Here is a 16,285-nt window from a genome sequence, read left to right as displayed (position 1 = left end):
TTGTTACAACCAAGTACACATTTTACTGTTGCGTTAAACAGAGGCTACAGTTATGGATTTGCGGCCTAGTAAATCCTCCCCGACCAGGATACGAACCCATGACAAAGTGCTCGCGGAATGCCAGGCGAGTGTCTTACCACTACACCACGGAGACTGGTACACAGGTAACTGGTATCTTCCGCAGAGGGGGCACCACCTCCCACTTCGTGGAGCCCACATCAGGAGGCCCAGGGGAAGGGGGACACAGGAACCAACACAGAGCTCCCCACACCAGCACTCGCATCCGTCGCGTGGATATCCGTGGTGGTGGTGGATGTCCACGCGACGGACATTTCGGAGCTCACAAAATCCCTCACGTGCGCCCAGGTGGGACCATCCGAGGCGAAAACAGATGAACAGCGCCGCGAGCGCTTAGGGTCAGGACACAGATCATCTGAGCTCTCCACTGCCACAGAATCTGACTCCCGAGTGACGCAAAAAGTCCACGACCTGCGTACACAACAGGAGGCTGCAACCCAGCTCACTCCATTGGCACGTCAGGCAGATGAGGTGAGTAAGCCGAGACGTGAACCATGGGAGAACAAGGCACAGCAGCCACAGAAATGGGAGGAAGAGGAAGGGCAACCTACCGAACCACACCCACACCGACAGCACTCATGGCAACCGCAGAAGATGCAGATAACGACGGCACGGCACCCTGCGTCCGATCCTCACTAGTTGCAACTTCACTACTTACACGCACGCCATCCAAGGACACACCTACATATTCCGAAGCCTTGTCAACAATCAATGGGGGGAAGTCCTCCTCGCGGAATAGATTATCTTGGTCGACGGCGTCCACGGAGCACCCTACAGCCATGTGGTCCGACAACCCACAACGGAAACAAGTCCGCGGCTGCCGTATGTAATAAACACGGACGTAGTACCACATCAGCCTTACAGAGGAAGAGATGTCAGATCAAAGCCCCATCTCCAGTGTCCAGATGCTGTTGAGTACTCCCTTCAAGCAACCGGAGGGTATAACATTCATCCTCACATTCACTACCTTTCCAACCTGTCCAAAGTACCTCCTTAACAAGTCCTCCGGGAATTCAATATTGGCACCATGTATACTGAAGTAGGTGGAAACGCCACTGCAGTCGGAGATAACAACCGACCCAGAACCACCCGGCAACTGGAAGTACGCCCATCAAATCGGCTCAAAAACACCTAGTAGTCCTCGCCAGTGGAGAACTTCACCACCGCCCTATGCTTCGGCAACAGTTCCACACCACACACGGCACCCACGTCGATACCCAGCACATCAAACAGTGTCCATTCCACAGCCGGGTAATCCACATTGCCGGAATACTCTAAAGCCAACTGACTGAGCCCTCAGCACGGGGGTCAAGGGTCACCCCCCCCCCATCACACACAGCACGCCGGGTACAAGGTCCCAACCAACCACCACACCAACGACCAGCCACAAGTTGGGGACACCCATGCCTGGAGTGAGCAGCCCATACTTCTGCTCCCTCTGGTGGCAGAGCACGCAATCCCTGTACAGTAGACTGGAATCGTTGGACATTATAAACTGAATAATGTCTTCCAGTAGACTGGAAGACAATATTCAAAGGAAAATACAGCATTGTTGTATGCGAATTCTTGAAGGATGTATTTAACGCCTTTTATTCTTCTTCTGACTAATTTAATAGATAATCTGTTGAATGTATAATATTTATAATAAAGCAATAGACGCTAAGTCTGTTGTTGCTAATTTATGATCATCAGATAGATTAGCCGAGGAACGATATCCATTACGTCGCTTGTGGTACAGTAATAATAATCCATTACGATACTAGTGATACAAATATAGATTCTTTCGTGTTTTCCATCATCGTATATGTATTGTTAATCGATAATTCTCTCACGTTTATTGGCATTTGTTGCAGGTATTGTAAAATTCACTGTATATTCTTCAGTGATGTTCCTCGCAGGTATTGTAAAATTCACTGTATATTCTTCAGTGATGTTCCTCGCAAGTATTGTAAAATTCACTGTATATTCTTCAGTGATATTCCTCGCAGGTATTGTAAAATTCACGGAATATTGTTCACTAGTTTTCCATGCATGTATTGTAAGATTCTCAGTGTACTGATCACGGGTCTTCGTTGCAGGTATCGTAGGGTTCACCGAGTATTGTTCACGACACACAGACATCGAAGGTGCGTCCAAGATCGTCAAAATGCTGAACGACCTGTACACTGCCTGTGATGTTCTCACGGATGAGGTCAAGAACCCTAATGTCTACAAGGTACAGAACTGACCTCGTACACCTTTGTACACAGGGAAGCTGTACATCGCTATTTGTACACGGAAGCTGTACATCGCTCTTTGTACACAGTGAAGCTGTATATCGCTCTTTGTACACAGGGAAGCTGTACATCACTCTTTGTACAGAGTGTAGCTGTACATCGCTCTTTGTACACAGTGTAACTGTATATTGCCATTGTTCACATAGCAACTGTACACTACTGTTGTATGCAGGATAGTCATTGTACACAAGGTAAGTGTACACCACAGTCCCAGAACACAGAGTAACTGTACCTAGCCATTATACACAAGGTGATCATAGAAAACTGTCATTTTATATCGAGAACTGAACACCTCCTTCATTGGACATCAAGAAGCAGTACATTGTACACATTGTACACCAAATAGCAGCACACCACCTACTTTGTACACCAGGTAGCAGAACACCACCGTCAGTGTACACAGGTAGTAGTACACCACCGTCAGTGTACACCAGGTAGCAGAACACCACCGTCAGTGTACACCAGGTAGCAGAACACCACCGTCAGTGTACACCAGGTAGCAGAACACCACCGTCAGTGTACACCAGGTAGCAGAACACCACCGTCAGTGTACACCAGGTAGCAGAACACCACCGTCAGTGTACACCAGGTAGCAGAACACCACCGTCAGTGTACACCAGGTAACATAACACCATCGTCAGTGTACACCAGGTAGCAGAACACCACCGTCAGTGTACACCAGGTAGCAGAACACCACCTTCAGTGTACACCAGGTAGCAGAACACCACCGTCAGTGTACACCAGGTAGCAGAACACCACCGTCAGTGTACACCAGGTAGCAGAACACCACCGTCAGTGTACACCAGGTAGCAGAACACCACCGTCAGTGTACACCAGGTAGGAGAACACCACCGTCAGTGTACACTAGGTAGCAGAACAACGCCGTCAGTGTACACTAGGTAGCAGAACCCCGCCGTCAGTGTACACCTGGTAGCAGAACACCGTCAGTGTACACCAGGTAGCAGAACACCGTCAGTGTACACCAGGTAGCAGAACACCACCGTCAGTGTACACTAGGTAGCAGAACAACACCGTCAGTGTACACTAGGTAGCAGAACCCCGCCGTCAGTGTACACCTGGTAGCAGAACACCGTCAGTGTACACCAGGTAGCAGAACACCGTCAGTGTACACCAGGTAGCAGAACACCGTCAGTGTACACCAGGTAGCAGAACACCGTCAGTGTACACCAGGTAGCAGAACACCGTCAGTGTATACCAGGTAGCAGAACACCACCGTCAGTGTACACTAGGTAGCAGAACAACACCGTCAGTGTACACTAGGTAGCAGAACCCCGCCGTCAGTGTACACCTAGTAGCAGAACACCGTCAGTGTACACCAGGTAGCAGAACACCACCGTCAGTGTACACCAGGTAGCAGAACACCACCGTCAGTGTACACCAGGTAGCATAACACCGTCAGTGTACACCAGGTAGCAGAACACCACCGTCAGTGTACACCAGGTAGCAGAACACCACCGTCAGTGTACACCAGGTAGCATAACACCACCATCAGTGTACACCAGGTAGCAGAACACACCGTCAGTGTACACCAGGTAGCAGAACAACACCGTCAGTGTACACCAGGTAGCAGAACCCCGCCGTCAGTGTACACCAGGTAGCATAACACCACCGTCAGTGTACACCAGGTAGCAGAACACCACCGTCAGTGTACACCAGGTAGCATAACACCACCATCAGTGTCTAACAGTCAAACTGTAACAGACCATTTTCCCTTTCCCACTTCTTTTCCCCTTTTTCTATTTCCTCTCACCCAGCCCTCCCTCCTCCCACAACGACCATGACAGTAGGAAACAAATCCCTCAGTCCAGGACTACTAACATTCGCTCTCCAGTTACCCTTGGGCCGATCAAGGAGGTCTGTTTCCTCAATATCTGGCATATGTAAAGTGGAACAGACAAGGTCCGTTCACTAGGCACCAGGTGTAGATATTTAAGCACCAGCCTACGTGAGTGAAATCTTCCTTTCCGGGCAGGCCCAAGCATTGGGCCGGCGGTCATTGGTTGAGCCTCAGGGTAAGCATAGAGGCCTAAGTGGGGAGAGCTCTCTAGGGTAATGCCTGGCACTCATTGGCTGGACTCGAGGGTCCAGAGCCAAGATTTAAAATGATTGGCTATGGACCTTACGGTCTATGATCATGAGGACCTACCCGACCTTACGTACCTCATCCTATGACGCTCCCACACCACCAGCCACTGAGGCACTCAGAACACTGTAAACCAGATATAACCATCTCTTATAACTCATAACGAAGAGTGGGTGGACGGAGGAGCGCAAAAGACACCAAAGGGAACTACAAGATGAGCTGCAAGATCTATGCAAAGCAGAGTACAACAAAAAATGGGATGATCTAATAAGCGAAATTCAAGTTCACATATTCTGTGAATTCACATGAACATATTCTGGATAAACCCGGAAGAAAATTTAAACTTCTACCCCATTAATGAAAGGAAAAATACATCTGAAGTCGATAACAGAGCTGCAACACTACTCCCGACGCAAACAATAGACCTTAACATTCGCAATGACTGCCACCTTATGAAACACACAACCGTTGCAGAGGTCCATAAAACAATTATAGGTTTCAAGAACAAGGCGCCGGGTAACAGCAGGATAAATAAGATGGTATTATCCAACCTACCAGTGATTGCACTCCATCAATACACATGTATAGTAAATACAGCTCTGGCATCTGGACTATTCCCCACATTAAGAATGCCACAATAAGATTAATCCCCAAGCCAGGTAAACCCCCAATCCAAACTGAAAATTTCAGACCAATTTCCCTCCTCGAAATACCAGGCAAAATATTCGAGAAAATAATCAATCAGAAACTTCTGAAGTACATGGAAGAGGAAGGGAAGTATAACACCAGGCATCATGGGTTTAGAAACCGCAGAGGGGCCTAAACAGCCATAGCCCTGATCTACGAACATATAGCCAATGCAATGTCGAAAAAAGGTCAGTGTAATATAGTGCTTACAGACGTTTCGAAAGCCTTCGACAAAGTTTGGCACACAGGCCTAAAATATAAGATATCTGAGCTAGGACTCCCACTGATATTTACTGCTACGTTCTGCAGCTTTACAGACAACAGAGCTGCTAGGCTCAATATCGGCAGCCACTTGGGTGATATAATAGAACTGAAAAGTGGAGTACCACAAGGCAGCTGCCTCTCATCCACTCTATTCAACATATATACAGCTGACCTACCCCAACCTCAACATGGAGAATACATCACATACGCTGACGATGTCACCCAAATAACATGCCAACCGGGACCATCAAAGCCGCTACTAGCCAACAACACCAAGGCAGCAATTGAATTCATTAAGAACTTAGAAAAGCAATGGAAAATAAGCACAAATAAACCAAAGACCAGATAATACACAAAGCAAAAAGAAACCTCAGACCCCATTATCCTTGACAACCGTCCGATCCAATATGCGGAGGTAGACAGAATACTTTGACTTATGATCAATAGAACAGGGAAAAAACATTCATGTAAGGGACCGACTAAACAAAGCAAAGAAGCCTTAGGAAAACTGCGGAGATTCCGAAGCCTCAGTACAAACATACAGATCCACCTATATAAGGCTCTAGTTCGGCCGCATCTAGAGTATCCCCCAGTACCACTACACGCCATAAAGAAAACTAACATGCAGAAACTACAAGCAGTGCCAAATAAGTCACTAAGGAGAGCAGCAAAACACCGTCCACCATATGATCAGACAACCCAGGAGCTCCACGAACTCCTGAACATACAGCCACTAAACATCAGACTGCAGCACCAAGCCATCAGGGTGTGGAACACCACCGAAATGTTAGAGGACCGAATGTTAGAAAGATTACTCCAAGATGAGACGCCCCGCTCCCATAGCTGGTGGCCCAAGAGCCGCGATTTTCAAGATGATTACCCAGCCCAACAGTACATAATTCTCAGATGAAATACTGACCAGAAATCCCTCCCCCAATAATTGGAAAAAATTGGTATATATGTAAATATATATATGTATATATAAATCAATAAATAATAATCATAATAAAATAAAGAGCCTTAAACAGAACAACATGTGTGGAAGCATCGGAGTGTGTATATATGAATGCTACACAGTATTCATCTATAGACAAGCATATGTAGTGAAATATATGTGAAGAACCTCTCACACAAACACACTCACAGTACCCTGACAAGAGAGAGCAAGCTTAGCTTAGCTGCCAACACCCACAAATCGTGTCAGCAAGGCGGACAGCCCGCCTGCGTTCATAACTCTCACTGTATTTCCCACTTCTAAACTTCTAGACCAGTGCCTCTCCATCCTCACTACTCCCCCCCCTAAAAAAAAGCCCTTAAGGGCCTGGTAGCCATTGGCCACAGGATCAGGGCACAGAGCCTTCGGGGCGGCCTTCCTGAGAGCAGGGAGAAGATTTGTAGAGACAGTGTAGACTGGGGTTTGTTTTAGGGACGGATCTCCAGGATCGGAAAAAAGCCATCAACATCTTGGTTGGATAGCAGTAAGCACGGTAATGTGTCACCTTGTTCTCATGCATGTGTCAGGATATTTCCACAACAATGCACTCTAAGTATGGAATTATTTATCTAAGATATATTTTCATCTCAAGTGATTAATAAAGTTTTCAATTAACTAGTTTCCTGTGTCGAGCTAAAATTCCCTCAATGCTAATTCTGAGTCCCTGAGAGCATTATATGAAGTTGGAAATTTTTCCTGTGATCCTGCATGCACCCATTGGATTATACATGTCCCTTTGTCTTGAGTAAGTAAATTAAAGAGTTTTCCACTGTCAAAGTGGTTTGGCATTATTCCTTCTCCCCACCCCATCCTAAATCCTAATCCCTTTCCAAGTGCAATATAGTGTAAATGCCTTGGCGCTCAGTCCTGATAGTTCCCTTCCTCTTCCATTGATTACTCCCGTCAATAAATTTTAAAGTTTTGGGACCATTTCTTCCCCCGGGGGTTCAGTAGTGGGAAAGTGGTGAAGTGTTTAATATTAAGGCATTGCAGGAGATCGTCCCCATTGATATGAATACACTTAGCAGGGTATTGTTTAGTACACTTTTGGGTCAAAGTTGTGATTGCAAGCTGGTGTTAAACTAGTGGTACAAAGTGGTACAAATATCTGGTCTTATAATTCAGTGTACACAGGTAACATAACACCATCGTCAGTGTACACCAGGTAGCAGAACACCACCGTCAATGTACTCCAAGTAGCAGAACACCACCGTCAGTGTACACCAGGTAACAGAACACCACCGTCAGTGTACACCAGGTAGCAGAACACCACCGTCAGTGTACACCAGGTAGCACAACACCACCGTCAGTGTACACCAGGTAGCACAACACCACCGTCAGTGTACACCAGGTAGCAGAACACCACCGTCAGTGTACACCAGGTAGCAGAATACCCCCATCAGTGTACACCAGGTAGCAGAACACCACCGTCAGTGTACATCAGGTAACATAACACCATCGTCAGTGTACACCAGGTAGCAGAACACCACCGTCAGTGTACACCAGGTAGCAGAACACCACCGTCAGTGTACACCAGGTAACAGAACACCACCGTCAGTGAACACCAGGTAGCAGAACACACCGTCAGTGTACACCAGGTAGCAGAACACCACCGTCAGTGTACACCAGGTAGCACAACACCACCGTCAGTGTACACCAGGTAGCAGAACACCACCGTCAGTGTACACCAGGTAGCAGAATACCCCCATCAGTGTACACCAGGTAGCAGAACACCACCGTCAGTGTACATCAGGTAACATAACACCATCGTCAGTGTACACCAGGTAGCAGAACACCACCGTCAGTGTACACCAGGTAGCAGAACACCACCGTCAGTGTACACCAGGTAGCAGAACACACCGTCAGTGTACACCAGGTAGCAGAACACACCGTCAGTGTACACCAGGTAGCAGAACACCACCGTTAGTGTACAGCAAGTAGCAGAACACCACCGTCAGTGTACACCAGGTAGCAGAACACCACCATCAGTGTACACCAGATAGAAGAACACCCCCGTCAGTGTACACCAGATAGCAGAACACCACCGTCAGTGTACACCAGGTAGCAGAACACCACCGTCAGTGTACACCAGGTAGCAGAACACCCCCGTCAGTGTACACCAGATAGCAGAACACCCCGTCAGTGTACACCAGGTAGCAGAACACACCATCAGTGTACACCAGGTAGCAGAACCCCGCCGTCAGTGTATACCAGGTAGCAGAACACACCGTCAGTGTACACCAGGTAGCAGAACACCACCGTCAGTGTACACCAGGTAGCAGAACACCCCCATCATTGTACACCAGGTAGCAGAACACACCGTCAGTTTACACCAGGTAGCAGAACACCACCGTCAGTGTACACCAGGTAGCAGAACACCCCGTCAGTGTACACCAGGTAGCAGAACACCCCCATCAGTGTACACCAGGTAGCAGAACACCCCCGTCAGTGTACACCAGGTAGCAGAACACCACCGTCAGTGTACACCAGGTAGCAGAACACCCCCGTCAGTGTACACCAGCTGGCAGAACACACCGTCAGTGTACACCAGGTAGCAGAACACACCGTCAGTGTACACCAGGTAGCAGAACACCACCGTCAGTGTACACCAGGTAGCAGAACACCCCGTCAGTGTACACCAGGTAGCAGAACACCACCGTCAGTGTACACCAGGTAGCAGAACACCCCGTCAGTGTACACCAGGTAGCAGAACACCACCATCAGTGTACACCAGATAGCAGAACACCCCCGTCAGTGTACACCAGATAGCAGAACACCACCGTCACTGTACACCAGGTAGCAGAACACCACCGTCAGTGTACACCAGGTAGCAGAACACCCCCGTCAGTGTACACCAGATAGCAGAACACCACAGTCAGTGTACACCAGGTAGCAGAACACCCCGTCAGTGTACACCAGGTAGCAGAACACCACCATCAGTGTACACCAGATAGCAGAACACCCCCGTCAGTGTACACCAGATAGCAGAACACCACCGTCAGTGTACACCAGGTAGCAGAACACCCCGTCAGTGTACACCAGGTAGCAGAACACCACCATCAGTGTACACCAGATAGCAGAACACCCCCGTCAGTGTACACCAGACAGCAGAACACCACCGTCAGTGTACACCAGGTAGCAGAACACCACCGTCAGTGTACACCAGGTAGCAGAACACCACAACCAGTGTACACCAGGTAGCAGAACACACCGTCAGTGTACTCCAGGTAGCAGAACACCCCGTCAGTGTACACCAGATAGCAGAACACCCCCGTCAGTGTACACCAGGTAGCAGAACACACCGTCAGTGTACACCAGGTAGCAGAACACCACCGTCAGTGTACACCAGGTAGCAGAACACACCGTCAGTGTACACCAGGTAGCAGAACACCACAGTCAGTGTACACCAGGTAGCAGAACACCCCGTCAGTGTACACCAGATAGCAGAACACCACCGTCAGTGTACACCAGGTAGCAGAACACACCGTCAGTGTACACCAGGTAGCAGAACACACCGTCAGTGTACTCCAGGTAGCAGAACACCCCGTCAGTGTACACCAGATAGCAGAACACCCCCGTCAGTGTACACCAGGTAGCAGAACACACCGTCAGTGTACACCAGGTAGCAGAACACCACCGTCAGTGTACACCAGGTAGCAGAACACACCGTCAGTTTACACCAGGTAGCAGAACACCACAGTCAGTGTACACCAGGTAGCAGAACACCCCGTCAGTGTACACCAGATAGCAGAACACCACCGTCAGTGTACACCAGGTAGCAGAACACACCGTCAGTGTACACCAGGTAGCAGAACACCACCGTCAGTGTACTCCAGGTAGCAGAACACCCCGTCAGTGTACACCAGGTAGCAGAACACACCGTCAGTGTGCACCAGGTAGCAGAACACCACCGTCAGTGTGCACCAGGTAGCAGAACACACCGTCAGTGTACACCAGATAGCAGAACACCACCGTCAGTGTGCACCAGGTAGCAGAACACACCGTCAGTGTACACCAGGTAGCAGAACACCCCGTCAGTGTACACCAGGTAGCAGAACACACCGTCAGTGTGCACCAGGTAGCAGAACACACCGTCAGTGTACACCAGGTAGCAGAACACCACAACCAGTGCACACCAGGTAGCAGAACACACCGTCAGTGTACACCAGGTAGCAGAACACCACAACCAGTGTACACCAGGTAGCAGAACACCACAACCAGTGTACACCAGGTAGCAGAACACCACCGTCAGTGTACACCAGGTAGCAGAACACACCGTCAGTGTACACCAGGTAGCAGAACACACCGTCAGTGTACACCAGGTAGCAGAACCCCGCCGTCAGTGTACACCAGGTAGCAGAACACCACCGTCAGTGTACACCAGGTAGCAGAACACCACCGTCAGTGTACACCAGGTAGCAGAACACCACCGTCAGTGTACACCAGGTAGCAGAACACCACCGTCAGTGTACACCAGGTAGCAGAACACCACCGTCAGTGTACACCAGGTAGCAGAACACCACCGTCAGTGTACACCAGGTAGCAGAACACCACCGTCAGTGTACACCAGGTAGCAGAACACCACCGTCAGTGTACACCAGGTAGCAGAACACCCCCGTCAGTGTACACCAGGTACACCTGAAGTACATCTCTCGTGCCCCGCAGGTGGAGACGGTTGGGGACAAGTACATGGCAGTAAGCGGGCTGCCGGAGCCGTGCCACCACCATGCTCGCTGCATCGCCAACCTGGCACTGGATATGATGGACAAGGCTGCCGGGGTCATTGTCGACGGCCAGCGGCTGGTGAGTACTTGTAGGGGAGGCTTTATATCCTACCTTTATATCCTGGCTTTATATCCTACCTTTATATCCTGGCTTTATATCCTGGTTTTATATCCTGGCTTTATAGTCTGGCTTTATATCCTGGCTTAATAATATGACTGTATAAACTGATTTTATAGCCTGGCTTTATATCCTGGCTTTATGTCCTGACTTTATAGTCTGACTTTATAGACTGGCTTTACATCCTGGCTTTATATCCTGGCTTTATATTCTGTCCCTATAGTCTAGCTTTATAGCCTGGCTTTATATCCTGGCTTTATATTCTGTCCCTATAGTCTAGCTTTATAGCCTGGCTTTATATCCTGACTTTATATTCTAGCTGTATTGTCTGGTTTTATAACCTGACTCTATATTCTGACTTTATATCCAACCTTTATATCCTTGCCTTATATCCTGGCTTTATATTCTGGCTTTATTGCCTGGCTTTATAGCCTGGCTTTATAGCCACTTTACAACCATCAACCAGTACCACAGGAGGAAGAGGAAGGGGTTGAGGGAAACAGTGTGGGGGGGGGGGGGGATGGAGGGTGGAGATATGATATTAATCATATAGTTGTATAGTGACATATGGAGATATACCACTAGAGATGATAGCAAGGATTTACCTTGCTATCATCTCTGGTGGCCTCATAAAAGTACTTGTGTACGTCTGATACCATACTACTTGTGAAGGAGGAAATGTACATGTTTATCTCTCAGAATGTTTGGTAACAGGTTTATTGTTTGTGATGTGTGTCTATGTATGTACTAACACGTTGTACTGAACGGGGTGAGAATAGCTTGAGCTACCTCATCCCTTTGTGTGTATTTTACCTCAATAAACTTATTTCAATTTCAATTTCAATTCAATTTCAACGGGGGGTCAGCAAACTAGCAGATGGGGGGGGGGAGGGGTAGAAACAGCCTAAGCTACACTATCCCTTTGAGATGTATTTTTTTCTTGTCTTAATAAACCTACTTGATCTTGAACTGGCAGATTAACAAACGTTCCGATTTTTTGGCCGATATTCGAGCACTTTCTGGAGGGTTGAGACCTTAACTCACTGTGACAAATAATAATATCAATAATAATTTATTTTGCCCGACCATTTCTGTTCCGCCAAGGGAATCAAATCTTAGAACCCTGAGTGGGAGTCGAGAACGAAGCCTGTTGTACTACGAGGTCCCAATATGTTGTGGCACAGAGGTCTATCCTGTCCGTGGATGGCTGAATAAAATCATTTGTTTGAATTTTCAGTAAAATTTTGATCTAGAGCACAGACCAAATATTTATACGACTGGAGTGCAATTTCTAAGGTTCATGGGTGAAAATGATCTCCTGTTGTCTGTCCTACGTTGCTGCTTGTTGACCGTGAAGATGATGCCACCTGAAAGTGACAGAGAAAGTGATGGCGTATTAGATAGGCAAAGAGGAACAAGATATGGATAAGTGTAATATGTCAAGCTTATAGAAGTTACCCATAAAATCCTTTTTCAAACTCTACGTTTTCTTTAGTATCACTTCGCTGTTTAACCCCAAACTAATCTATATAACGAACCTTGCACCCCTGAATCAGAAACTAAAAATCAGTTCAAAACAGTTTGAATAAATTGTTATAATCGTGACTGGATTAAACAGGTGTAAAGCCGTAAAATAACCTAACTTTAAAATATAAGTTGAGGAACTCATTCAGCAGCCCAACAGAATGAATATTGAATTAAGTGTAACTAATCAAGTACCACATCATCCCTATTACACCTTGTCACCTCTACACACCAGGCACACCCTTCTTGTACCCTCAACACCCAGCCTATCCCACCCTGCTGTAGCCTACACCCAGCCTATCCCACCCTGCTGTAGCCTACACCCAGCCTATCCCACCCTGCTGTAGCCTACACCCAGCCTATCCCACCCTGCTGTAGCCTACACCCAGCCTATCCCACCCTGCTGTAGCCTACACCCAGCCTATCCCACCCTGCTGTAGCCTACACCCAGCCTATCCCACCCTGCTGTAGCCTACACCCAGCCTATCCCACCCTGCTGTAGCCTACACCCAGCCTATCCCACCCTGCTGTAGCCTACACCCAGCCTATCCCACCCTGCTGTAGCCTACACCCAGCCTATCCCACCCTGCTGTAGCCTACACCCTCCCTGTCCACAGCACATCACCATCGGGATCCACTCCGGGGAGGTGGTGACGGGCGTCATTGGACAGCGGATGCCCAGATACTGTCTCTTCGGCAACACCGTCAACATCACCTCCAGGACAGAGACCACGGGGGAGAAAGGCCGCATCAATGTCTCCGAGGACGCGTACAGGTCAGTGACCTATCATCAATGTCACCGGGAGACACATAGAGGTCAGGGGCCCTCTCATCAATGTCACCGGGAGACACATAGAGGTCAGGGGCCCTCTCATCAATGTCACCGGGAGACACATAGAGGTCAGGGGCCCTCTCATCAATGTCACCGGGAGACACATAGAGGTCAGGGGCCCTCACATCAATGTCACCGGGAGACACATAGAGGTCAGGGGCCCTCACATCAATGTCACCGGGAGACACATAGAGGTCAGGGGCCCTCTCATCAATGTCACCGGGAGACACATAGAGGTCAGGGGCCCTCTCATCAATGTCACCGGGAGACACATAGAGGTCAGGGGCCCTCTCATCAATGTCACCGGGAGACACATAGAGGTCAGGGGCCTCTCATCAATGTCACCGGGAGACACATAGAGGTCAGGGGGCCTCTCATCAATGTCACCGGGAGACACATAGAGGTCAGGGGCCTCTCATCAATGTCACCGGGAGACACATAGAGGTCAGGGGCCCTCTCATCAATGTCACCGGGAGACACATAGAGGTCAGGGGCCCTCTCATCAATATCACCGGGAGACACATACAGGTCAGGGGCCCTCTCATCAATGTCACCGGGAGACACATAGAGGTCAGGGGCCCTCTCATCAATGTCACCGGGAGACACATACAGGTCAGGGGCCCTCTCATCAATGTCACCGGGAGACACATAGAGGTCAGGGGCCCTCTCATCAATATCACCGGGAGACACATACAGGTCAGGGGCCCTCTCATCAATGTCACCGGGAGACACATACAGGTCAGGGGCCCTCTCATCAATGTCACCGGGAGACACATAGAGGTCAGGGGCCTCTCATCAATGTCACCGGGAGACACATAGAGGTCAGGGGCCTCTCATCGGATAGGTTAAGTAATAATTGTAAATAAAAAGCAATAAGATGCTTATCTTAACGTACTAAGAAGGTTAGGTGAGGTCGGTGTTTTCTATGAAGCTTTTCAAGGTAAACTAAAATATTCACAATCTATTAGTATGTCACATATGCACTTATTAAATAAGCCAATATTGACTATATGCAAGTGCGAGAACTGGTTGCCTCATATCCCAACTCCTAGTCATCTGTCATATCCGAACTTCTATAGTCTGTGCTCATATCCCAGATCCTAGTCTACTGTCATATCCCAGGTCATATAGCCTGTCCTATATCCCAGCTCCTAGCCTCTTAATATATCCCTTTCAAGTACTATATAGTACTTACTATACAGAAATTGCAGAGCAATTTCTCCTCATATTTACCTTACCCTATTGAAGTCATGGTCATCTTCGACCTTCAATATGTCCATGTACACACGCACACACACGCACACACACACACACACAAACACACACACACACACACACACACACACACACACACACACACACACACACACACACACACACACACACACACACACACACACACACACACACAATCTTGTACACCACATATGTAAGACCAATCCTGGAGTATGCGGCCCCAGCATGGAGCCCGTACCTTGTCAAGCACAAGACGAAGCTGGAAAAAGTCCAAAGGTATGCTACTTGACTAGTCCCAGAACTAAGAGGCATGAGTTATGAGGAAAGGCTGCGGGAAATGCACCTTACGACACTGGAAGACAGAAGAGTAAGGGGGGACATGATCACAACCTACAAAATCCTCAGGGGAATCGACCGGGTAAACAAGGATGAACTATTCAACACTGGTGGGACGCGAACAAGGGGACACAGGTGGAAGCTGAGTACCCAAATGAGCCACAGAGACGTTAGAAAGAACTTTTTCAGTGTCAGAGTAGTTAGTAAATGGAATGCATTAGGAAGTGATGTGGTGGAGGCTGACTCCATACACAGTTTCAAATGTAGATATGATAGAGCCCAATAGGCTCAGGAATCTGTACACCAGTTGATTGACGGTTGAGAGGCGGGACCAAAGAGCCAGAGCTCAACCCCCGCAAGCACAATTAGGTGAGTACAATTAGGTGAGTACACACACACACACACACACACACACACACACACACACACAGGTCACTGAAAACGGGAGACCTACCGGAAAGTTGGAAGACGGGTAATGTAGTCCCAATATACAGAAAGGGTGACAGGCAAGAGACACTGAACTACAGGCCAGTTTCCCTAACTTGTATACCGTGCAAGGTGATGGAGAAGATCGTGAGGAAAAGGCTCGTAGAGCATCTCCAGGGAAAAAGTTTTGTGACACACCACCAACATGGGTTCAGAGATGGTAAATCGTGCCTCACAGGTTTAATAGAATTATATGACCAGGCAACAAAAACTATGCAGGAAAGAGAAGGGTGGGCAGACTGCATTTTCCTGGACTGCCAGAAAGCCTTTGACACAGTACCCCATAAAAGGCTGTTAAAAAAGTTGGAGCAACAGGCAGGAGTAAAAGGGAAGGTGCTCCAGTGCATAAGGGAGTACCTAAGCAACAGGAAACAGCGAGTAAATGTTAGAGGAGAGACAGCAGAGTAACTGATGTCACCAGCGGAGTCCCACAGGGCTCTGTACTCGGACCCATCCTGTTTCTAATATATGTAAACGACCTTCCAGAGGGTATAGACTCATTCCTCTCAATGTTTACTGATGATGCAAAAATTATGAGAAGAATCAAGACAGATGATGATAGACAGAGAGAACAGGATGACCTGGACAGGCTGGAGGACTGGTCTAGAAAATGGCTGATAAAGTTC

General features: G+C 48.3%; 1 protein-coding gene across 1 annotated transcript in view; it reads left to right on the top strand.

Annotated features, from left to right (window-relative positions):
* Gycbeta100B (guanylate cyclase soluble subunit beta-1-like) overlaps window positions 1-16,285 on the top strand; it is a gene marked incomplete in the record, with an annotated part of 213,209 nt that overhangs the window by 186,975 nt on the left and 9,949 nt on the right. Inside the window, 3 exon segments of the mRNA XM_069327485.1 lie at window positions 2,157-2,293; window positions 11,069-11,206; window positions 13,387-13,544. Of these exon segments, the coding sequence (XP_069183586.1) occupies window positions 2,157-2,293; window positions 11,069-11,206; window positions 13,387-13,544 (433 nt within the window).

The sequence above is a fragment of the Procambarus clarkii genome, chromosome 19 (assembly GCF_040958095.1).
Source record: "Procambarus clarkii isolate CNS0578487 chromosome 19, FALCON_Pclarkii_2.0, whole genome shotgun sequence".
Taxonomy (NCBI): Eukaryota; Metazoa; Arthropoda; class Malacostraca; order Decapoda; family Cambaridae; genus Procambarus; species Procambarus clarkii.
This window is presented reverse-complemented; position numbering and strand designations above follow the sequence as displayed.